Raw genomic sequence first — 25,964 nt, 5'->3', positions numbered from 1 at the left:
TGGCGGCTCGTGCAGGGTGCGAGGTGTTGCCGAGGGCCAGGCGGGGCTACGGGCAGAAAGAAGCCCAAGCTCCACGCGGTGGAGACGGCGGTGGCAGCGACGGCGAGGGCTGGAGATGGTGGAGTGGAGGGACCCGAGGAGCCCTGCACGGACGGGGAGAATGTATTCACCCGGCGATCAAAGATCTATTCCTACATGAGCCCCAACAGATGCTCTGGAATACGTTCCCCGCTTCCGGAAGAGAACTCAGTTACACATCACGGAGTCAAATGCCAAGGAAACCGTTAGCCATAATCTCCAAGAAACGAGAAGAGAAAGGAAATGCAATACGGAGCACCAGGAAGTCTCAGGAACAGAAGACCAAACATGCCAGGAGAAGTCCCCTGGCACCTTTTCCAAACCAATAATCTGAAGCAGCAGAACCTCCCAAAACTGTAACCTCGTCTTGTGATTCCACCAATGCAGCCATCACCAAGCAAGCTCCGAAGAAGCCCTTCAAGGGCACACAGCACCCCCCGCCGCCCCCTCTGGAAAAAACATCAAGGAAAAACGCAACAGACTGGCAAACTCTCAGGTTTCTACCCTGTCCGAAGCAGCTCCAGGAAGAGCAAAGGTGAGCTGCAGTCCGAAGAAAGGAAAATACCAGATGATTTGATTGAAGATGGGAAGAAAGAAGGAATGAAGAATGACCTCATTGATGGCAAAGGCAGGGATGCCATCGCCATCAAGCATTTCTCCCAGAGTGCCTTTGTGGTGAAATAACCGCGGGGCCTCATCAAGATCGCGACGCCAAGATGCAGGAGGCTGTGTACGCACAGGACCCTCCGGAAGCTGCTACCTCTACTGTTTTCAGTATCTGAGCAAAACCTGCTGGATGCAACTAGAGACACAAATCGCTTAGGAAGACTGATCAATCACAGCAAATGTGGGAATTGCTAAACCAAACTGCAGGACATCGACGGCTACCTCACGGCCATCCTCAACACCTCCGGAGATAGTGAGGCCTGGGAGGTGCTCCTGTATTACTGTGGGGACCGCAGCAAGGCTCCCTGGAAGCCGACGGGTGCCTGAAGCATTAACCCGGGCCGGGCGCCCTCCCTGCCCCACCTTCCCTTCTTCAAAGGACAAAGTACCCTCAAAGGGAATCCATGTTTTTTTACACACTTAATCTTAGCAGATTACTTCAGATGCTTTTAAAAAGTATATTAAGCTGCCTTTTCACTGTAATATTTAAATATATGTTACGGGTTTCCAGGGTGGACTTGAAGAGATGACCTTATATTACCAAAACTTTTCTCTTCTAGTTGTTTTTGGATTTGTTTTGCATGAAGTCAAATGTTTGTGCTTCCCGGCATGCAGTCAAAGACACAGCACAGGTTTTAGAAGAAAGTCAAACATGAACATGAACTCCTCCAGTGGAAGAACCAGGACTGTCCCCCCACACCCCAATGTCCAGGGACAGGGTGTGAGGAAGACGCTGCCTCTCAATTGCCTGGACCTGATGTTTCCAGGCCCATGTTCTTCTAACGTCTGGACAGGCACTCATTGAAGCCTTTGAATATGTTTTTAAAAGGTTTCACAGTAAGCCAAGCTTCCCCTCTGGCTTTCTCAAAAGGTTACTGAGCCTGTGACCCTGAGCACAGGCTGGGCATAGATTTACTCTTCCAAGCTGCCACTTTTCTGAACATCTTGAAGCATCAGGGTGCGTAATGAAACTAGTCGTGGTCAGGGAGACTGTTGCTTACCTTCCCTGCTGCGACAGGGTTTCCTGAAACTGGGTTAATTCTTTATAGAAATGCAAACAGTAAGTTTATTTTAATAAAATAAAAAACAGAAAACAGCTTATAGATGTTTTCAAGTGAGTGAAGTGGCTGTGGGTTTTGAGAGCTTTCTTTTTTACTATAGATTTTTATATATGGTATAAAGAAGGGATCCAGTTTCAATCTTATGTATATGACTAGGCAGTTTTCCCAGTTCCATTACTGAATTGGGAGCTTTCTCCTGAATTACTTACTTTTGTTGAATTTGTCAAAGATCAGATTGTTGTAGGTTTGTGGCTTTATTTCCGGGCTCTCTATTCTGGTCCGTTGGTCTATGGATCTGTTTTTGTATCTGTACCATACTCTTTTGGTTACCATAGCTTTGTAGTATAGTTGGAAGTTGGGTAACATGATGCTTCTATCTTTGTTCTTTTTGCTTGGAATTGCCTTGGCTATTTGGGCTCTGTTTTGATTCCATACAAGTTGTAAAATAGCATTTCTTCTAACTCTGTGAAGAATATCATTGGTAGTTTGATAGGAATAGCTTTAAATCTATAAATTGCTTTGGGCAGTATGGCCATTTAAAATATTGATACTTTCTGTTTATGATGATAGAATTTTTTTCGTTTGTTTTTGTCATATCTGATTTCTTTGAGCAATGTTTTGTAATTCTCATTTTAGAGACCTTTCACCACGTCGGTATACTGTATTTTTCAGTATTTTTTTTTTTGTGGCTATTGTGAATAAGACTGCAATCTTGATTTGGCTCACAGCTTGGATTTTGTTTGTGTGTAAGAATGCTACTGATTTTTGCACATTGATTTTGTATCCTGAAACTTTGCTGAAGTTGTTTATCTTAGGAGCTTTGAGGCAGAGACTATGGGGTTTTCTAGGTATAGAATCATATTGCCTCCAAACAGAGATAGTTTGATTGCCTCTATTTCCATTTGGATGCCTTTTATTTTCATCTCTTTCATGATTTTTCTGGTTAGGATTTTCAGTACTCATTCAGTATGTTGAATAGGAATGGTTAGAGTGAGCACTCTTTTTTTCTGGTTCTCAAGTAAAATGCTTCCAGCTTTTGTCCATTCAGTAGGATGTTGTCTGTAATTTTGTCATTGATGGCTCTTATTAAGTTATGTTTCTTCAATGCCTAGTTTGTTGAGGATTTTTAATGTGAAGGAATGTTGAATTTTATGAAAAACTTTTACTTGTGGCTGGATCATATCTGACAGTCAAAATTTCAACCGTCAGCTGCATTCATGAGAGATTCAGGACCTCAGCAGTGAGCATTGTCCATCTGTGAGGGTGACCAACTTAACTTTTGACTGGATGTACATACGAGTCACAATTTAAATTGTATGCCAAGCCTTGTTTTGACATATTCTGTACCACCTGAGGGAATTATACCATATACTAGAGTTTCGTAGTCCTCTGAGACTTCTGTGCAGGCAGGAAACCCAGGACATTACCCATTGCCCCAAGCCTAGCTATGGTCAATATCGTCTTTTGGCTTGGTCTGGGTACCATAGTCAACACTGTGCTTGTGACATGGATCCAGAAATTAGTCAACATCCAGTCTATTGCCAGATCCACATATGACAGTCACAATTCCAACTGTGGACTGCTCTCATGTGTGAAGGTGATAATCCTAATTGTTGGCTGTATGTGCCTATGAGAGTCACACTCTCGCTTGTCTGCTGGGCCCTGCTGTCACTCTTTATACAACCCAAGGGCTTTATAAAATACATGTGAGTGCTATAATCTTCTGTGACCTTTTTTAAATTAGGAGACCAAGGACCTTACTTGTTGCAGTAAGTCTGCCTATGAAAGTAAAAATTTATCCTATTGGCTAACTCCATGTAAGAAAGTCATTATTATGACTGTCACATGGGCCTAGGTATAGGTCACAATCCCACCTGTGGGCAGGACCAGGGAGGAAAGTCACAACACCTGAATACTGGGCCAGGGAAATGTCAATATTTCTCTGTGAACAGGGCTCATGCAGGAAAGTCACATCACCTTTGTTCTAGGGTCAGTAATATGTCACAATTAGGAAAGAAGGAAGGAAAGAAGGAAGGAAGGGAGGGAGGAAGGGAGGGAGGGAGGGAGGAAGGAAGGAAGGAAAGGAAAAAGAGCAATTTCTAAGATGTTTATCGGGAATATACATTAAAACATATAAGCTACAGATGGGCTACATATTGTTCTTTGTATTAGAGATTCCAGGAACCTGAAGATAATGCATGAGACAGCTAGTCAGGAACAAAATATCTTTAAATTAGGAATGGGCAAGGGTCATGGCTGAAGCCTCATATTCATGCTCTCAGGGCCCGATAAGCTTTGCAGACCTCACAGAGCTCAGACTGCTCTGAGCTTTTCTTCTTTTCTTACCCTTGTGCTCAGAACACAGGAACACTTAACCAGAAGCAAGTTCAAACAAGAAACTTGCTGAACTACAAGGAAAATAGTCTGGCAGTGCCCTCCAAGAAGCTGACCATCACCCTTCTTCCCCACCTTGACCTCAGTTTCCCATACCACATACCATAGAACACAAGACCAGCAAAACCACTCAACAAACTGTGGAGACAGAAGCCACAGAGGGCCCTGGAACCACTGCAGGACCCCTTGGACCACCCTAGGATTCACTCACAGCTGTTCTCAGCGTTCAGGGGCTGTTTATTCCCATCTTCACACAACACCAAAGAATTTTAAACAGTGACAGGGTAGACTAGCTGAAACCTGGAGCTTGGGACAGCTCAGCACTGTAGTCCCTGACACACATCTGCCCACCTGCCACCCAAATGAAGACGCTATTGTCAAGAAATCAGAGTCGCTGCAATGGTGGCCCATCAACCTACAGTGCAATAGCAAGTAGCTAATGAGGACCCAGCTCAGACCCCTTTCATTACCAAGTGATCAGTTTAAACTTCACAGGATAAAATAAGATATTTTTATTAGCAATTAATATGGGTTAATAGAAAACAAACACAGAAATAACTAACTACATTTTTCAGAATAGCCCATCCTAATTGTTTCATATCCCTTCTACTATAATTCAAATAGGCTTTATCCTACAATTTTGCAGTGGATGTTACGATAAAATCATATTTGTTAAATATGTGAAGATAAGCTCATCATGGGGTTCTTCACTCAGTGTGATAACTCAGAGAACACAAAGTTGCAGAGAAAAAAAGCAGATGTTTTTGAAAGAATTATGAGGGACACATTTTTATGGATTGAAATGTATATTCTTACATCAGGAAAGTGTGCATCTTATTTTGGACTTTGGTTCATAGTAGGTGCTACTGTACATCTGCTGATGCTGCTGAACTGGTTCTCCACCCTGTGGGTGCAGTGGCCATAACCTGAGGTTACCACGCTCTCCGTGACTAGGCTCCACTGCTCATGGTATAGCAGTGAGAAGATGTCAGGTGAGAGAACTGGACCACAGGCCCTGCCCTGCAGCCCCCAGGTTCCACCCCCCACCTCCAGGCACACCTTGTTGCCCTGATGTGGTGCAGTCTGAGGAAGTCTTGTAGCTCTTCCTCCCAGAGATGGAAGAAGTGGGGTTGCTGATCGCCAGGCAGCAAAAAGCAAATGGACTGGATGGCTGGCATGGCAGGCAACTTCCTGTCCATTAATTGGGCTGAGTCCAGTAGGGGCACTTCTAGCAAAGCTGCACAGGAAGCCCATGGCAGAGATGGGGAGCAGAGGCCCATCTGACCCAACGCCCTTCCAAGGCTGCCCCTGCCTACCATCCAGCCTCAGTTTACCCTACTATGTAGGGAGAATGTTGGCCTTTCAAGTATCTCTGGACCTGACAAGGCTCCCAGGAGCCTCAACACAAAGTCCCCCAATCCTAACCCTCAGAGCTGGGTTATCTTCTCTCCTCCACCTCTTCTTCCTCCAAATGACTGCTCCTGCTGAGGCCCAGGGTGCTCCAGGTGGGCCTGGAAGCCTTCAGGGCAAAAGGGCATTGTAGGGAGAGGCCCCACCTACTCAGGGAGGCACCCTGTGGCAGGCCCACCAAGTGAGAGACCCAGAACTCATCAGGCAGCCCAGCTGCATGAATGAGCCAGGAGAGGCCTTGAAAGCAGTTACCCAGGAGACACTCCCAGACACCCGCAGAACCAGGAGCCTCAGAGGCAGCCAGGTGGCATCAGTCCACACTGGAATTCGAGTCCCTGCACCACCTTCTGCAGAGCTCCAGGCCCTGGCAGGCACCGGGTAAGGATAGTACCTGAAGCCCTACCTCCTCCTCTTCCTGAAATCCAGGGCTGCCTCCACCTCCACCCTCACAGCCCAACTATTTTCCCCCCTAGGAATTAAGGTGGGACCCACCTTCCTGTTTTGTCTCATGGGGAGGCTGGAGTGCCATGCCCCAGGATGGAGGCATTAGGGCCCCAGGACAGGGGAGAGGTAGCCTCCTCTCAACAATGACCTCATGCCATCCACACTCAGAGATATGCCCACCTTTAAGAGGGGGCTGCCAAGGCACAGGTGCATATAATGTGGACAGACACTAGGAAGCGGCACCTTCCAGAGCTCTGATCTGCCCTCTCAGGACTCCCAGGCTGGAGGTTGGAGGTCCTTGGGGTGAGGGAGAGAGCCCAGCAGGCTCTGGCAGGGGTGTTTCTCAGGACTGGAAGACCACAGTGACTCAATGCCACCCACTGCCAGACACTGCCTTCTGACAGGGGCCCTCCAGTGACCCGCACAGCCTGAGTCCACCAGGACAGAAACACCTAACACCTGCCCGGGATGGCCGCATGGGCAGGGGCAAGCAGGAACCCAGGGCAATGGCACCAGGGCGTGTGGTGGGGTCAGGAGCTGAGCAGGCAGCTGAACTGGACAAATGTTTATCCTAACCCAGATCTATCTGATCCTCTCCTGGGATCGGCTTCTCCTGGGATCTGCCACCCTGGGTTTCCCCCCAGATCTGTCCCTTTGGCTGGTTCCTCTCACCTCCTTGCCTGCTGCACCCCAGAGGGCTCAGGCCATACACCATCTGTCCTCAAGGTGTAACTATCCCCACGCATCTGTCCCACAAGGACCCTCAACAGCACTTGCTTCTCTCTTAGCATTTCCAGTATCAGAACTCCACATTCCAGCTGTCTGCACCATGGCTAGGCAACGTCCACCTGCGACTGTTCCAAGCCAAAATGGCTGGGCATGGTTCCTCTGAGCGCTCTCTCACACCCACAGCCCATTTGCTGAGAAGTGCTGCAGCACCCTTCGTACAGCCCCCACAGCCACCCTCCCCTCCTGCTGGGCTGTGATAATTGCCTCCTGCTTCCCTTAACCATTCACTCTAGCCACCCCATAGCAGCCACCTGAGCTCCCACGCCTGACTGTACTCACTCTGTGGTGGCCCACCTCACCCGGAACCAACACCAAAGTCCCCACAGGCCAGCACTGGCCTCTTCACCACTCTTGGAAGCTTCGGAGCCCTGTGCCTCAGTCTCTTCATCTGCAGCATGGGAGTCCCCTGCCACCCACCCCCAGCCTGCCTTCCAGAGCCCAGGGCCAGGTATCAGAGCCATCCCAGTAGCCCGGGCCCTCCTTCACCCTGAGGAGACCCCTACCCTTGGTGTGACCCCAGGAAGGTTGTCCCCCAGTCCTCAGTCTCTTATTGGCCTGTTGGGAGCAGGGCTTGGTGGGTGGAAGGCAGGCTCTACCCCAGCCAGCCTGTGTGCCTGAAATGTAGCCTCACTGTGGTCTCTTATCTTCCTCATCTCAGGGGATGGTGCATCTGCAATGCAGGAGACGGTGTGAGTGGCTGGTGGCCTCATGACAGCCCATGTCCAGGCGCCTGCTGCTTCTCAGTTAGGGGACAGAGTCTTTCTCTCCTAGGGCTCAGTCTCTGACCTGCCCCAGGAGGATTCCAGGTGCCCCTCACTCAGGCAGTACCTCCTGTGAGTACCCTCCTTTCTACCAATTATTAGAGAAACTCTGGGGTGGGGGTGCTACAGCCACACCTCTTGAGACCCCCTGGCCACTCCTCGGAGTGCTGGGCCAGGCAGCCACTCCCTCCACAAGCAGATGCTGGCAGCACCCTAGGACCACCCCTCCCAGCTGATCTCCATTCAGGTGGTCGGTGGCCAGCCCCTTCCTCCTCTCAGCCAGAATCTTCTTTTCCCACTCGCTCTGCCTCTTTCCACTTTTTCTGTCTGAAGAAGTGGCAAGTTGGAGGAATTAACTAGAATGACCCATATCCCTCCCCAGACTCCCTGTCGGGCGTGGGGTGGAGCGAGGCCTGCAGAAAGCCTAGCTTCTTACGCTCTTGTTGCTGTAACACCTTGCACTGTCAACTACCTGGATTCCCTGGGGAATCTCAGGCAAGGGCACGGAGAGTCCCAGCAGCCCCGCCCTTCTTTGCCTAAACAGTCCATTCTACCTCTCCCCAGTCTCACTCTCCTCACCCAGCCCAATCTCTACACTCCTACCCTCCAGCAAAGTGCCTTCCCCTCCCAAGGGCTTTTCCAAAACTATGGGGAGGAAGAAGGTTTGAGGTTTTGTTGCCCACCTGGGCCTGATAAGCCAGGAAACCATGAGAGAGAGCCCCAGAAAGAAAGACCAAGACTACAAAAGAGACACAGAGAGAAGGCAGAGAACACAAAGGCAAAGAGAGACACAGAACAAAAAAGAAGATAATTCAGACACTTTTGATTGGTGGCCTGGTTACCTAGGACTTGAGTGTGGTAGTTAGGGCTGGGACTATTTTGATAGCTGGGTGATGCCAAAGGCTTGGTTAGTACAGTAACCATAGGGGCAGAGGCAGGGACACTAGTCTCGCTCTAAGCCAGCAATTTTGGATATCTAAGAAAATGTTTTGTTGCTTTCACTAAATAGAGAAAATGAATTTTACATAAACCCTTCTACCTTGAGAATGGAGGATCTAGGAGGAGTGGGGGACAAAAATCAGGATCGAGATGAGTTCCCAGGGACAAATAACCTCACAGCTGTGTAGCACATAGACATGATCCATCTTAGCTCATTTGAGCTTCTTAAAGCAGCAGGGAAGGCAATATTCATCCCAGATGAGGAAACTGAGTCTCAGAGATTGCATAAAGCCACACATCTCTGTGTGGCAAAGCTGGATTTTTAACCAGAGCTCTGACTCTAAACACAGAGACCTTCCAGCTCCACCAGTCCCCTGGGCACCTCCTCAGCACTGCTGGAGGCAGGGATGAGGTGCTGCGGGGATGACCAGATGCTCCAGGCTCTGCCTGCAGCCCCTTATCCAAGCAGGCACCGCCTGCAGCCCTCTACCCCAGCAGGCCCCTCCTAGTGAAACAGAGGCTGAGTACCAGCTTAGGGTTTGGGCATGGGGAGGTCTCAGTCTTAGAACAACAACATCTGGGAATATCTTTCTGGAATCTAACAAAAGTCTGCCTGCTGCAGTGGACACCTAATTCCTCACAATTATACCGGGACTTCCTGGGGATCCCTGCTGCTCCCCTTCCTCCTGAATGTATTCTCCAAAATGCATCATGTTTGACAAAGCCTTCTTTTTAGGGTGTCCTACTCAACTTTCCTCCTGTTCTCCTCCTTTCACTGAACCCTGTCTTTCTGATTTTCAGAAAGGAGAAAGACAGTAAATTAATGACAGGGACAGGAATTCCTGATTCTTGGCTGAAGCTGGTGGTCTTTATGGATGAGTTCACCTTTCACCCCACTGGGCAATGAGCTTCCTGAGTGTACTTACAGCACAAGGCTGGCACACAGGAGTCTATTGAATGAATGAAAAGTGAGCAAATGAATCAGATCCAGATTCTTGAGTGTTAGTTTCCATCATCCCCTCCAGCTCGGAGCTACCGGAGAGGGCCTGTTACTGTGATGTCTTCAATAGCTGCACAAGAAGAAAGCTGCACAGGAAAAGAGCTGGTTTCCGGAAGTCCCCTGAACCGGGAAGAAGCCTGTGGGTATGCAAAGTGCCATCTGCTGGTAGGTTTAGCATGATCAGAAGGAAGTGCTCCTTGTCCCCCACCTCCACAACACCCACCGTCTCTGGGTGGGCTTCACATGAATGTCAACCAGCCGCACTGCCTGCCTCTTTTTGGCTTTCTGAAGCTGCCATGCCCAGGCTGGTGGAGTTTCATTTCTTTTTTTCTTTTTTTTTTTTTTTTTGAGACAGAGTCTCGCTCTGTCGCCCAGGCTGGAGTGCAGTGGCGCAATCTCGGCTCACTGCAAGCTCCGCCTCCCAGGTTCGCACCATTCTCCTGCCTCAGCCTCCCTAGTAGGTGGGACTACAGGCGCCCGCCACCACGCCCGGCTAATTTTTTTTTGTATTTTTAGTAGAGACGGGGTTTCACCATGTTAGCCAGGATGGTCTGGATCTCCTGACCTCATGATCTGCCCGCCTCAGCCTTCCAAAGTGCTGGGATGACAGGCGTGAGCCACCGCACCTGGCCGAGTTTCATTTCTTGACTACCACAAATTTCCTTCCCGTTTTTCCCACTTGCTACATGGTCTCTCTATGTCCCATGAAGCCTAGACTGGGCAAGGGATGAGGGCTGGAGAGTCTCTTAAAATACCAGGTTTGTAGGGGCAGGAGATGGGAGCCTGAGGGGCTCTGTGGGCCTGGGCTTGAGGGTCACTCCCAGCTAGGCAGTTCTGCTGCTCCTTCTTCCACTCATTCCAGATGCACAGCTGCTCGGCCAGCTGGGCCTGCCATTTCGCCTATGGAGAAGAGGCAAAGCCCACCCAGGTGTGCATGGGGAGTAGGTGGCATCGCAGGTGCCGGACCCTGACAGAGCCACAAGAGAACTCATAGGGAATTTTCCTTCCCAGAGTCTTAGGACAGTGGCACTCTTCCTCCAAGTCCTTCCGCTTTCAGCAGGAGACAGCCCCACAGCAGGTGGGCCTCACAGAGAGTGCCCTGGCTAGATAAGGACTGCCCACTGCAGGGCACTTGCAGATAATCCACATCCAACCTTACTCATGGCGAGACTGCCTGCGATGATTTGGGAAATGTCAGGCAGTCTCCGCCTAGCTCTGCCACTGTCCCTTCCGCTTCCCCACCCTGCCCTGCCATCTGCTTTGTGCTCTGTGCTCAGATAGGTGGCTAGGTCATTCACGTCAGAGGAGCGCAGCTGTGGAAAGGCAAGCTTGGTAAAGAGAAAAGGAATCACAGCAACCTTCATGCTCAGCAGAAGAATAATATAAGATTTTGCAGGTCACATTCAAGTTCACCTCATTGGTTGGGGAGGAGGACGCAAGGACAAGAGTGGACAACAGGCATGTGACCAGTCATTCCATTGCCAGGTCCTGAGTTAGGCCCTGTGGTGGCCTGGAAACTGATGAGACTGAGCTCCTGCTGTCAAGGAGCATCCCGTCTGGTGGGGAGAAAAGGCAGAGACCCAAGAAGACCCAGCCAGGGCTGCAGGAGCAGCTCAGAGTACTGCAGGGGCTCCTGAAGGAGAGCCCACCTTGAGCAGGGTTTGGGGCTCCAGGGAAGGCTGCTTGGAGGAGGTGGTGCCAAACAAAAGGGATAGAGAACAGACTGGGACCTGAGGCAGCATTAGATGGGGAGACATAATGCCTACAATCTTGTCTTTAGGAGAACTGAGCTCCCTCTCCTACTTCCTGTTCTCAAAGTGAGCTTCCATTAGCTTCAGCAGGTCACTCAGGTCCTTCTTCATGTGCTTCTGGTGGATGTCCTCTGGGTGGATAGCTGGGGCTCAAAGTCTGCTACCCTGATGAGCCCAGGGGAAAGATGGGTGGGTTAGATACCCACCATCTCAGTGCAAAAGGCCTCTGGAAGGGTTGGCCCTGGCCAAGTATATAAGTCCATTCTCATAATACTTAAAGAAAATATCTGAGACTGGGTAATTTATAAAGAAAAGAGGTTTAATTGGCTCATGGTTCTGCAGGCTATACAGAAACCTTAGCAATTTCTGCTTCTGGGGGAGGCCTCAGAAAGCTCTGATCATGGTGCAAGATGAACAGGAAACAGCAATTTACATGGCCGGAGAAGGAGGAAAACAGAAAGGGGAGGTGCTGCACACTTTTAGACAACCAGATCTATCTCATGAGAACTCACTCACTATATGGTACCAAGTTGAGGGGGTGGGGATTGCTAAACTATTCATGAAAATGCCACCCCATAATTCAATTACGTCCTACTGAGCCCCACCTCCAACACTGGGAATCACAATGCTACATGAGACTTGGTGGGGACACAGATCCAAACCAGATCACAAACGAAAGGGCAACTGCAGCCTGAAACCAGGACCATGCTCGAGAGCTGGCACCAAGCCTGGCCTGCGCTAAATATCATCCCACCTGCAACCTGCCCTAACTTGAGGTCACAAAGTCTCTCACTGTTTGGGAGCCCTTGGGATTAACCCCATCTCAGGCCTGCTGTGCCCACTCACATCAAATTTACTCTCAAATGGGGATCTTGGGTGGCACCAAGTTGGCCAGGAATGGCGTCTTGGAGAGAGGAATAATCAGTGATCATCAACCCCACTCTGCACTGAGAAACTGTAGGTGTAGGGAACAGGCATGGCCCTGCTCCTTCCTGCAGCATTTTCCACCGCTACCTTAACCAGCCACAACCATGATATTGACACTGACATCAACAACAGCAGTCCTCCGCCTTACTCAGCACCTGGGAGCATGCAAAGCTCTTTCACACATGTCATTTCATTTTGTGCCCATCTTATCCTTCATATGCCCATGAAGTAGGTACCATCAGTGGGATTTAGGAAAACTGATGCTCATAGAGGTAGACTGACTTGCTTAAAGACACACAATGAGGAAACAAACAAGCTGTGACAAGATGACACACTTGTCGATCCAATTCCTGCTGGTTGGGCCTGCAGAATCTCCCGATGAACCCAAGAGTCCTGCAGTTTGGTCCTGGTCCTAACACATACGTAGTATGTGACACCAGGCCCAGGGAGGTCACCGGCCCCTGGTTTCCACATCTGCCATCGGGTGCGTGGAGGTGAAATGAGACACTGTAGGGTATAAGCAGCCAGGATATGAATAGTCACAAATATACAGTTTTTTTCTGGAGCCACTCTCTGCCATGTGTGTGCAGGCCTGGAGTAGTTGGAGAGTTCGATTTAATGGGATGGAGGGTCAGGCAATGCAGCAGAGGGAGAATGTGGCAAGGAAGATAAAGGATATTGGCAAGGGAGCAACAATAGAAATGGAACAGGGAACATGGGGAGTGTAGGGTTAAACATAGTGAAAATGAGGTAGAATGAACAGAGTGTAGGTCCTTGTAAAGTTGAAGAAGTATTGTTACATAATACTAGTTATTGAAATGAAGTGACTGAACTGGGAGGCCTGGGCTGCACTGGGCTGCACTGGGCTGGTTTCCGAAGTCCCCACAGACACGGGAAGAAGCCTGTGGGAATGCGCGGCACCATCTGCTGGTAGGTTTAGCATCATCAGAAGGGAAGTGCTCCCTGTTCCCATGTCCACCAAACCCAGTGCCTCTGGGTGGGCTTCACAGGTGTGGCAACCAGCCACCCTGCCCTGCCCCGTTTTGGTTCTCTGAAGCTGTCATGCCTAGGCTAGCGGAGTTTCACTCCTTGACCCCCCAAATTTGCTTCCCTTTTATCCCAGGTCCCAGCTCAACCATAGAGGGTGTTCTGACCATCCTGTGAGATAAGAGTGTCTGTCCAGGGCTGTGAGTCATCCAACCCCTTCCTCTGGATGAATATAGCTCCATCTGCGCTGGGATGCACAAGTAATAATGAAATATAGGGTGGAATTCAGCCTCTCCTTTCCCCGTCAGGAAGAGGCTCCTGTTTAGTGCACAACTTGGACAGCTGTGTATGGTGGTTTGTGCCCAGCACACTCCCAGCCCATGCCCAGTGCTCCACACTGCACTCCTGTTTCACCATCATCCTCCGTCACTGAGCCTCGGCTCCAGGCTTTACCACAGGTGCATCCCACTCACCTGGGCTTGGGCTTGGGCTCCTCCACTGGGCCATTTAGAAGAGAGAGAAGAACACAGCCACTTCCACAGGGTCAGAGGGCTCCCGATCTGGTCGCAGCTCTGCCTCTGATGAGCTGGAACACTGTGGAGTAATTATCAGAAGGAAAGTACTCATCTATCTAACACATGTTTAACTTCCCTAATCTGAAAATCCAAATTCTGATGCTTCAGAATCCAAAACATTTTGAGTGCTGACATGATGCGCTCCAGGTCACAAGTGGAAAATGGGTCACAGTTAAACAAAGTAAAAACTTTGTTGTATGTGCAAAATTTTTTAAAGTATTGTTATAAATTACTTTCTGTATACCTTATGTGTATAAAGTATATATAAAATGTAAATTTTGTGTTTAGACATAAGTCCCATCTCCACGATATCTGATTATGTATTTGCAAATATTTCAAAATCTAAAAAAGTTCTAAATTGGAAACACCTTTGGTCCCAAGAATTTTGAATAAGGGATTTTCAGCCTGTAGTGCATTTCCCAAGTTTCTGTGAGGTAGATTCAGGAAAGAAAGCTGAAATATTTCTTGTAATATAAGTTGGGGTCGTTGCTTCTGAGATGCTTCTGATAAATGAATATTGCTTGAGATCTGAGGCAATCTGTTTGTCATTGCCTTCTTTCCACCTCACCTTTTATTGCTCAAGATTGGTGGCAATTTTAATGGTAGTCAAGGTAACTTTAATTTATATCTTCTAAAATTCCTTCTTACTCAACAATTTCACACATTCCTGCCAAGTGCTGTTTAGAATAGCAGACTGTTTCATAACCCTGACTTAATGTAGGTTTGAGATGGTTTAGAAAATTAGAAAGTTTAAAAGGAGGGATATTTACATCCTCATTCCCTGTCTTTCTGTGTTTTAAGTGAGGAGTTCGAGTACTTCAGATCATAGCGCAAGAAAACCTGCTGAAACTTCACTTCCATTTAATTAATTTTCAGGACAGATTTATATCTCTGGTCCAGAGAAGAAAGGAGGAAAGCAGTAATAAAGAGCAAGAGGAAGGTTAGATGGCTGGGTAGACGATAAGGGGGAAGAAGAGTAAGTGTGTGATTGTTCTCTTTTCTTGTCTCACCAGATGCTACTTGGACTATTTATCATGTGGATGAGCAGGATGAGGTAAGCTATTTTAGGTTTAGAACAGATTCTTCCAGTAGAGTGGATGCAACTTCCAAAGATAAATGAAGGAAGTAAATGTAGCATGGGTTAGAATGCCCTTCCTTTTTAAGGGCAAATAATATTCCATTATATGGATAGACCACATTTTAAAAATTCATTCTCCTGTTGATAAACACTTGGGTTGCTTCTACCTGTTGTGATTATGAATGATGCTGCTAAAAACATTTGTGTATAAATGTGTCTTTGAGACCCTCTTTTCAATGCTTTTGGGAATATACCCGGAAGCAGAATTGCTGGATCCTGTGGTCATTCCATGTTTAATCTTTTGAGGAAGTGCCATGCTGTTTCCTGCAGCAGCTGCACCATCATTCTCTTGGTTTCAGACACTATGTATAGGCTGGTGAATCCCAGCTTTATAGCTACAACTTTACGCCACCCCTGAGTTGTAGACAGATGTATGCAACTTCCTACTTAATTTTATCAATTAGATGTCTCATGGACCTTCTTCAAACTGCACCTTCTCCTTGCCCCTCTCTTACTTTCCCTCATTTTGGTAAATGGTGCTAACTGAACAGTGAGTTGCCCCAGCTGAAAATTTTCTACAGAGCCCAGTGCCGAGGAAAGATGTGGAACCTCAGCCAGGACCCAGGAAGTCAATCTCTTCCCACAAGCCTGTGCCCCCAACCCACAGCAGAAAGGCCACCCCAAAGAGATCCAGGGTGGTCGAGAGTCCTGGATCACTAGGGAAAAGATTGCTTGACTCCACTTGGGGAGGAATTTATCCTGATTGAGTGTGTATCAGGGGCCAGACATCGTCTAGGTGGTGGGGATACAACAGAGAACAGAACAGGTGAAATCCTGTTGTCATGAAACTTTTATTCTGTGATGTTGCACTTACTCTATGTCTATTACTAAGCTCTTGTCAAGAGCCAGGCCCTGACCTTGCACTAAGATACAGCAGTGAGCAAAATGCACAAACATATAATTACATATGGTGATAAATTAATTCATTTAACCAGTAGTCCAGATTGCTATAGGAACACGTAGCAGGCAATTAGATCTGGCTTGAGGAACTGGGGAATTTCTCAAAAATGTAAATTAAGTGAACTTCATTTTCTGAGCCAGAGTCTCTGCTGCCCAGGCTGGAGTGCGGTGGTGCAATCTCAGCTCACTGCAACCTCCACTTCCCGGGTTCAAGCGATTCTCATGCCTCAGCCTCCCGAGTAGCTGAGACTACAAGTGTGCACCACCACGCTGGGCTAATTTTTTGTATTTTTACTAGAGATGGGGTTTCACCATGTTGTCCAGGCTGGTCTTAAACTCCTGACCTCAAATGATCTGCCCACCTCGGCCTCCCAGAGTGCTGGGAATACACGCATGAGCCACCATGCCCAGCCAGGTATTCAGATTTCTGTAGTTTCTATCTGATGTCATTTTTCTGTCCTAGGACCCCATCCAGGTAACCATATTACATTTAGTCATAGTGTCTCCTGATGCTCCTCTTAGCTGTGACAATCTCTCAACCTTTCCTTGCTTTTGATGACCTTGACAATTCTGAAGAGTATTGATCAGTTAAATTTTGTAGGATGCCCTCTATTAGAATTTGTCTAATGTTCTTCTCATGATTAGATTGGGGTTATGGGTTTTGAGAGGAAGCTCACAGAGATAATGTGCCATTTTTGGCAAGGCATGGTTGTGGCTTATGCCTGTAATACTTGCCCTTTGGAACGCCGAGGTGGGAGGACTGCTTGAGGCCAGTAGTTCAGGACCAGCCTGGGTAATATAGCCAGACTCCAAACCTTAAAAAAAAAAAAAAAAAAAGCTCAGCATGGTGACACATGCCTGTGGTGCCATCTACTTGGGAGGTGGAGGCAGGAGGATCACTTGAGCCCTGGTTGTTGAAGCTGCAGTGAGCAGAGATTATGCCACTGCACACTCTAGCCTGAGTGACAGAGGGAGATGCTGTCTCAAAAAAAAAAAAAAACAAAAGAAAAAAAAACAACTCTTTTTAAAGAAAAGGTGGGTTACGGTTATGCATCACCTCCTTGACAGTGTGTTTTGTTTTTAACAGCATTATTGAAGTATAGTTTACATGCCACAAAATTCACCTGTTTTAGGTGAACAGTTAGATGAGTTTCAGTAAATGTATACAGTTGTGCCTGAGGGAGCTGCTCTTTGAGCTGATGACCAAAGGATAGAAATGATGTAATGAGACAAAGGAAGGAAAAAACCGCTCCAGGCAGCGATGATGGCACGAGCCTCTTCAGGAAGCATAGCACATTTAAGGAACTCAGGTGAATCCTGAATCACCATGAAAAGGCAAAATATGTCACCCTACTTCATTCACTATGCTTCCTATTTCATATTTAATATTTCCTTCCAAGCATGTGAGAGTCAACAGCATTTAATGCCTAAATGCATAAACTCTAGTTATGTGAAACACTTGCCTAAAACAACTCAGTCCCTGATGGTTTACTCAAGGTTTTACTATAACAAGAAATAAATATTAGGATCGTAAAATTCAGAATGGTCCTTGAAGGGGAATAAAATTGTAATAAAATTTCCTCCTCTTTCAGGTCTTGTTTCAGTGAGAATGTAAAGTACATGTGCTATGTGCTTTGTGATGATGTCGTTGATTTATTTCTCTTTGGAATAAGCACACCACAACAAAGTGAGAATGAGAAGGTAATTCAGAGGGAGAAGAAGGGAATGGAACTCTACTCAGAACTAGATCCTCATATGAACTTAACATCTGAAATAAATCCAGGTTGTAAAAACACCAAAAGGCTGTTTCCATGAGTGAGGCAACCAAGATGCCCTCTCAGGACTTCTGTGGGACATTGGAATCCCCTGGCATATGTGAAATCCAAATTAGTCAGGATAGGTATGGTAGTGCTGCAGTAACAACGAAACCTTTTATTTTCAATGGCTTCATACTGAAGCAGCATCATTGTCTGGGGTAAATACTGGAGGTTCATCATCTCATGCTAAGGAACTTGAGGATAGAGGCATATGAGAAGTGAGTTTTAAAGCGGAGGCTTAATAGTGAAAGAGATTTTATAGAGAAAAAGAGAAAAGCTCTCTCTCCTGCAGAGAGAGAGAGTGGCTCCCGAGTGCATCTTCCAGTCCCATGGTGAAGTGCACAGGGTTTTATAGACTGGCTTGAAGAGGCGGTGTCCAATTTACCTAGGGCCCAAAGGTTGGTTGGACCAGGTGTGACATTTACATAGCACATGAAGAAGCGGACCACCCCCCACCCTAATCTTTTATTATGCAAATGGGTTTCCTACCTGGTTGACAAAGAAAAGGGAAGATGGAGATGCCATGTTGAACATGCCTGGTGCCCTGGTAGCCTTTTCCTATTGTCACAACTGCTGGCATTCACCTGTGCAAGCTTCCATCTTGCTTATCTATGTCTGCAACCTTATCTATGTCTGCAGCTCGATTTTACAGGCTGCTTTTTGATAGAAAATAAATGATTTGGGGGCTGCTTTTTATTAAAAGGGAAACCTTACTGAGGACTTCCTTACCCTCACTATCTGCCTAAATAATTTCTTTTTAACTCCTATATCAATACAATTATTGTTTGATGTAGGTCAAGTGGCTTTCCTTGGTGGCTTTCCTCCAATAATTGGTTCAAAAATCTAGGCTGCATCCATCTTGTGATGGTGTCATATCCATCATGTGCCCTCAAGAATTTGCCACAGACCAAGTGTGGTGGCTCATGATGCTTCTACTCCCAGCACTTTGAGAGGCCAAGGTGGGAGGATCACTTGAGTCCAGCAGCTTGAGACCAGCCTGGGCAACCTAGCGAGACCCCATCTCTACAAATAAAATTAGCCAGGCGTGGTAGTACACACTTGTGGTCCCAGCTACATGGAAGTCTGAGGTGGGAGGATCGCTCGAGTCCAGGATATCAAGGCTACATTGAGCCATGATCACACCACCTCACTACAGCCTGGGTGACAGAATGAGACCCTGTCACAAAAAACAATTTGCCACAGAAGACGAAGAGAGAGGGTGGATGATGACATGGGAGATTTTATGGCCAGGCTTGGAAGTGGTATACATCCCTTCTGCCCATGTCCCTTTGGTCAGAATCCAGTTATGGTGGCCCAATCTAAGGACAAAAATGGCTGGGAATTGTAGTCTTCTTATGTACATAGGAAGAAGAAAAATAAAATGGGATTTGGTGAATGTATAATATTATCTTTGCCACAAGCTCCTAATTTTGTTGCTAGATGCTTTTCAAGTTATAAAAGAATCCTGCTTGTTGTAGCAAATGTAACATAGGAGTATAAAGGTAAAACTAATGACCTCCCTGCTCTCTGTCTCCTGGCTTCTATGCCCTATGTCGCCTGCCACACCACCCTCCTTGTTGGTGTAATTGTATTCCATATGCATGAATGGTTCAGGAGACATTAACTCTGGAAGGCCCTTCTGAACTGGAAGTTCTCCTGATAAACCTTCTAGAGTTGCTGAAGAATGTCCAAATGAAATGTTTATCCAAGAAGTCCAGCAGGTTGACAGGGGAGCAATAGCGTTTTGTTGGAATTTAAGATCCAGTGCTTTCATTTATGTTTTCCTCCATTGGCTGCAGGTTTTGGCAGGAGCTGTGGCAACAGAAAGACCTGAGTTCAGACCTGCTCTGCCTCCTACCCTCCATGTGACTTTGGACAAGTGGTAAACTCCTCTGAACGTTATTTACCTCAGCTTTGAAACAGAGATCTGGTATCTAACCTATATCCCATGGGTATCAAATACCCATGTGGTATTTGCAATGCTACAAGATAAAGTCTAGTCTTAAATCTGCCAGATTGTTGGGTACCTCTGACATCTCAACATCCACAACTAAAGACCAAGCCAGCTCTCATTTCAAAAGTGTACAGTGGGTCGGGCACAGTGGCTCACACCTGTAATCCCAGCACTTTGGGAGGCCTAGGGGATCGCTTGAGTCCAGGAGTGCTAAACCAGCCTGGGCAACATGGCAAAACTCCGTCTCTATGAAAAATACAAAAATTAGCCAGACGTGGTGGTGCACACCTGTAATCCCAGCTACTCGGGAGGTTAAGGTAGGAGAATTGCTTGAACCCAGGAGGCGGAGGCTGCAGTGAGCCAAGATCACGCCACTGCACTCCAGCCTGGGCGATAGAGTGAGACCCTGTCTTAAAAAAAAAAGAAAAAAAAATCAAGTGTGTACAGTGTGACCGAGAAGCTGGTCCTCTGCAGAGCAAAGTGCCATATGATAGGGAGGAAAGGAAAAGCAAACATGGACTCAAAAATGTCTGGGTTTGAAGGTTTGTAGTAATCAGGAAGAAAAGAAGATCTATAGGGAAATCTAGACTGGAAAAGTTGGAAGTTACTAGAACCATGTTGAGAAGGATCAGGCCATTTTGCTACTAATCTTCCTGTTCGTTCGTTATGTGTAGTTCCCATCAACAGGGGCAGAGCCCCGTTGTGGCAGATCTTAGTGGTTTTTTGTTTTGTTTTGTTTTGTTTTGGAGATGAAGTCTTGCTTTGTCGCCCAGGCTGGAGTGCAATGGCATGATCTCGGCTCACTGCAACCTCCGCCTCCTGGGTTCAAGTGATTCTCCTGTCTCAGCCTCCCAAGCAGCTGGGATTACAGGTGTGTGCCACCATGCTCAGCTAATTTTTTTGTATTTTTGTAGAGACAGGGTTTCACCATGTTGGCCAGGCTGGCCTTGAACTCCTGACCTCAAGTGATACACTGGCCTCAGCCTCCCAAAGTACTGGAATTACAGGCATAAGCCACCGCACCTGGCCTGCAGTTCTTGTTTCTAATGACCTAGTAGAACAAAACCTTCAGCGATGCTCCCAGGTGGCAGTGTCCCAGAGGAAGTGATTGGGTTGTACAGTGCTTTAGCTGCTTTGTAGTTTAATGCAACAGGGATCTAAGAGCAAAGGAGAGCAATAAAAGGCAAGCGTCAACTCTCACCTGTCAATGTTGAGAGGGTGGTGGGAAGAAATGATGATAACCAAAAAATTAAAACCAGAAAGGGTCGGGCGCAGTGGCTCAGGCCTATAATGCCAGCATTTTGGGAGGCCAAGGCAGGCAAATGACCTGAGGTCACGAGTTCGAGACCAGCCTTGTCAATATGGCAAAATCCCATCTCTACTAAAAATACAAAAAAATTAGCTGGGCATGGTGGCTAGTGCCTGTAGTTCCAGCTACTTAGCAGGCTGAGACACGAGAATCCCTTGAACCCTAGAGGCAGAGGTTGCAGTGAGCCGACATCACGCCACTGCACTCCAGCCTGGGTAACAGAGTGAGACTCCATCTCAAATAAATAAATAAATAAATAAATAAATAAATAAATAAAACCAGAAGGGTCACATTGAAGAACTCAGCAAAAAGAAGAAAGGACAGGCACCTGAATGATAAAACCTTGGGTATTTACACAAATCTACAAAGGAAAAGAAATGGAAAAATGGTTTATCAGTAAGTGTTCAGTAGAAAAAGCAGAAATCACCTTAGATATTTCAAACAGAGAGAGCTTGAATACAGGGAATTAAGTTATAAAGCTGGTGGAAGGACTGGGACAGCAAAAATGGGAGAGGTGTGTTACCTGGAGATTAGAAACTACAGGAAGCTGTGAACATACTCCATGTAGTTAAATTCTGGGCATTAAAACTGCTTATCATCTGAAGTTTTATGAACAGCTGTGGGTAGAGTGTGGTGGCTCATGCCAATAATCCCACCACTTTGGGAGTTGAAGGTGGGAGGATTGCTTGAGGCCAGGAGGTCAAAGCTGCAGGAAGACCAACCTGGGCAACATAGCTAGACCCCATTTCTAAAAAAATAAATTTAGCCAGGCATGGTGATGCATGCCTGTAGTTCCAACTACTTGGGAAGCTGAGATAGATAGGTTGCTTGAGCCCAGGCGTTCACAGCTGCATTAAACTATTGATATAGGAGTTAAAAAGAAATTATTTAGGCAGATAGTGAGGGTAAGGAAGTCCTTTATAAAGTTTTGAAAGTTTTCCTTTTACTGAAAAGCAGCCCCCAAATCATTTATTTTCTAACAAAGATCAGCCTGTAATATCAAGCTGCAGAAATATATATCTTGTTGTCAAGTGAAAGACTATGTACATTGGCCGGGCGCGGTGGCTCAAGCCTGTAATCCCAGCACTTTGGGAGGCCGAGACGGGCGGATCACGAGGTCAGGAGATCGAGACCATCCTGGCTAACACGGTGAAACCCCGTCTCTACTAAAAAACACAAAAAACTAGCCGGGCGAGGTGGCGGGCGCCTGTAGTCCCAGCTACTCGGGAGGCTGAGGCAGGAGAATGGTCTAAACCCGGGAGGCGGAGCTTGCAGTGAGCTGAGATCCGGCCACTGCACCCCAGCCTGGGCGACAGAGCAAGACTCTGTCTCAAAAAAAAAAAAAAAAAAAAAAAAAAAAAAGACTATGTACATTGCCTGGCATGTGGTAGGTACTCAGAAATTGGCTGTTATTATTACAAGTCAGCTCACTGTACCTACATTTGAAGCCTGCCCAGTGGTTCCTCAGAAATCAAGCTGGGGTGTAGGAGGATAAACGTCTCATCTGGATCCTGACAGCATGTGAATAAGGAAGAACCTTACCCCACGAACTAGCCTGTGATCTTGGGAAGTCACTTCACCCCCCTGAACATGCTCTCTGTTTTGCAAAGGGGAGATAATATTTCTCTTACAGGGTTGTTGTAAGAATGAAATGAAATCACATGGCCAAACCTGACACACAGAACATGTTCAGTAAATGTTAGCTCTTATTGTTAGACGCACAGTTTTGGCAAAGGAGGCTCTTGGGAATGGTGGAGGTGTCAGAGGCGTTTGAACCAGAGCAATTCCATCCTGAATAGCGGCTGGGTAAAATGAAGCTGAGATTCCCAGATAGTTAAGGCATTCTAAGTCACAGAATGAGATAGGCGGTCAGCTCAAGATACAGGTCATAAAGACCTTGCTAATAAAGCAGGTTGCAATAGAGAAGCTGGCCCAAATCCACCAAAACCAAGATGGCGACGAGACTGTGCTCTGGTGGTCCTCACCACTACACTCCCACCAGCGCCATGACAGTTTACAAATACCATGGCCACATCAGGAAGTTACCCTATATGGTCTAAAAAGGGGAGGCATGAATAATCCACCCGCTGTTTGGCATATGATCCAGAAACAACCATAAAAATGGGAAACCAGCAGCCTCCGGGGACTGCTCTGCCTATAGAGTAGCCATTCTTCATTCCTTTACTTTCTCAATAAAATTTCACTTTACTCTGTGAACTCACCCTGAATTCTTTCTTGGGTGAAATCCAAGAACCCCTCTTGGGGTCTGGATCAGGACCCCTTTCCTGTAACAGAGGGGTGGGTGGCAATGTGAAAACAGATCTTGGTGGTGAAGGACCCCCATTAGGGGGCACTATTTCTGCACATTTTTCCAAGGTAATATCTATCAGTTGAAAAAAAAAAAATTTGAAAAAGCTGATCGGTTCACTACCTTATTAAAAGAAGAGTGGTTTGACTCTAAAACCCCGAAAGGCGGTACCTAGAGGGTTGTGCCGTTTTATGCTAAAGGCTCTCAAGCCAGGCTTGTGCCTCTGATATCTGTAGTCCTAGTGCGTTAGAGGAGAAGGGATCAGGACTGGAGGTGTATTGTGATTTCTTGGCTGCAGCACCCCAGGCCCTACCGTTCAGGTATGTCAGGAACTGCAGATCAAACTGAAATCTCCAGGATTCAGGCCCCATCTTGGTTTGCCTGGAGAGCTGTTGGGGCAGATTCCAGGCCTGGCACCAACCCTGAAAGGCAACTTTTAGCGCAGCAAGGCCACACACATGGTCCTCCCGGACCTTCCTTGGGGATCTTAGGAGTGCCTGAGAACCTACGCCATGCCCCCACGCTGGGGTGCTGGGGATGATTCAGGCTTCTGTCTTCTTTAGGGAGGAATTGCATAGCAAGGGGGCTGGATTGATGTCCTGCTTGGCCACAGGCATGTGTGTAGGTGGCAGGACTGGGGTGAAGCACCTTCCTAGGGCTTCCAGGCTTTCAGAGATTGGGGCAGTGCCTGTCCTTTCGGAAAATCAGTGTTAAAATTGGAGAAAGTAGTGCATACCATGGGGTTGTTGAGAGACTCACAAATATCCATGAAATGTCCCAGAAATGATGGGAAAAGCTTTTGGGTGGCTGGGGAAACCAACAATGGTAGACAGGGTTGGAGCTAGAGAACTGTTTCTTACAATTTTAGTGGGGGATGTTCTGTTTGGGATCTGGTCTCTGCCAGCAGGCAGAGTCTCCACCCTCCTGCTGAGTGACCACCCAGAGGTGAAAGAGCTGAAGGCCACAAGTGAATGTGTGTATTTTTGCTGCAAGCAAGAGGTAACCTCCAGGCTCTGGAAGCTCGTCTTGAGGTCACTGGTTTGGTTTGGCTTGCAACAAGTGCACTCCTTTTGCTCAGTAAAGCCCAGATCAAGGGTTGATCATCAGAGGCACAAGTGACCAAGGTGGCAAGAAATCTCATTTTTATTAGGTTTCTTGGGACAGGGCTATGCCTTGCCCACCTTTTCATTCCCTCCCCCACCTCTAATTGGTACTAATATATGTTTTTGTTTGTTTGTTTGTTTGTTTTTCTGAGATGGAGTCTCGCTCTTGTCATCCAGACTGGAGTGCAGTGGTGCAATCTTGGCTCACTGTAACCTTCGTGTCCCGGGTTCAAGTGATTCTCCTACCTAATCCTCATGAGCAGCTGGAATTACAGATGCCCACCACCATGCCCTGGAAATTTTTGTATTTTTAGAAGAGACGGGGTTTTGCCATGTTGGCCAGGCTGGTCTTGAACTCCTGACCTCAGGTGATCTGCTTGCCTCAGCCTCCCAAAGTGCTGGGATTACAGGCGTGAGCCAAGTGATCATCCTCGTTGATCACTGAGTAGATTCTGGAGTCCAGAAGTAGGTCTACAGCGACGCAGGGCAGCACTTTCTTTTGTGCGCTCGGTCTCCAGGAGCTGGAATGACACCTAGATTTGGACTCTGTGTCCTCTCAGCAGGGCTGGGTTCACAAAGAGCCCATGCTCAGAAGGACCCTGGACTTGGTTAATGCTCTGCTGTTGCCATCTTGGAATTCTTCATTTTTCTTGTTTTACAATTTTAAAAGAATTATTTCATATATATATGCACACACATATATACACATACATATATATATGTATGCGTATATGTGTACATATATATACACATATATACAGTAACTTGCCACAATTAACAAAAAAGCACACACAAACACATAGTTTTATATGTGTATTGCATGCTTTAATTTTAATTGTGAGACATTTTGCTTTAATTGTGAGACTATTTTTTTCTGAGGCAGGATCATATACTCTCACCCAGGCTAGAGTGCAGTGGTGTGATCACAGTTCACTGCAGCCTCGACTTCCTGGGCTCAGGTGATGCTCCCACCTCAGAAATGGCATTCTGACACACCTCCTGGGTAGCTGGGACTACAGGTGTGCACCATCACACTCAGCCAATTTTTTTTTTTTAAATTTTTGTGTAGAGATGAGGTTTCTCCATGTTACCCAGGCTGGTCTCAAACTCCTGGGCTCATGCGATTTGCCTGCCTCAGCCTCCCAAAGTGCTGGGATAACAGGTCACCACATCTGGCCATTTTCACTATGTTTAAGTGTACAATTCAGTAGCATTATTTACACTCACAATGTTGTGGAGCCATCACCACTATCTGTTTCAAAAACTTTTTGTTGCTCCAAATAGAAACTCTATACCCATTAAGCAGTAACAACCCATTTCCCCTCCCCTCAGCTCCTAGTATCCTCTAAGGTACTTTGTCTCTAGGAATTTGCCTATTCTGGATATTTCATAGAAGTGGAATAATGCAACATTTGTCCTTTCATGTTGAGCTTATTTCTCTTGGCATAATGTTTTTGAAGTTCATCCATATTGCAGCGAGTGTCAGAATGCTATTTCTTTTTATGGCTGAATAAGATCCCATCATATGGATATACCATTTAGCCATTTATCTCTTGATAAACAGTAGGGTGATTTCCACCCCTTTGCTGTTGTGAATGGTGCTGCTTTGAATATTGACATACAGGTATGTATCTGAGTCCTTGTTTTCAATTC

At 46.9% G+C, this 25,964-nt stretch overlaps 1 protein-coding gene and 1 pseudogene across 3 annotated transcripts in view; one reads left to right on the top strand and one right to left on the bottom strand.

The window, feature by feature from the left end:
• The window catches only part of LOC144338017 (uncharacterized), a 145,202-nt gene that overhangs the window by 49,809 nt on the left and 69,429 nt on the right, over nt 1–25,964 (bottom strand). The window contains exon 2 of one of the 3 annotated variants that reach the window (XM_077986032.1): nt 13,681–13,801. The exons of the other annotated variants lie outside the window; for them this stretch is intronic. Coding sequence (XP_077842158.1) covers nt 13,681–13,801 — 121 coding nt within the window. The remainder of the gene's footprint in view (nt 1–13,680; nt 13,802–25,964) is intronic. 3 annotated transcript variants of the gene reach the window in all.
• Nucleotides 132–1,071, top strand: LOC100428864 (N-lysine methyltransferase KMT5A pseudogene; annotated as a pseudogene).

This window comes from Macaca mulatta, chromosome 20 (genome assembly GCF_049350105.2).
Source record: "Macaca mulatta isolate MMU2019108-1 chromosome 20, T2T-MMU8v2.0, whole genome shotgun sequence".
Classification (NCBI taxonomy): domain Eukaryota; kingdom Metazoa; phylum Chordata; class Mammalia; order Primates; family Cercopithecidae; genus Macaca; species Macaca mulatta.
Note: the sequence above shows the minus strand (reverse complement) of the source record. Positions and strands in the feature narration are given on the sequence as shown.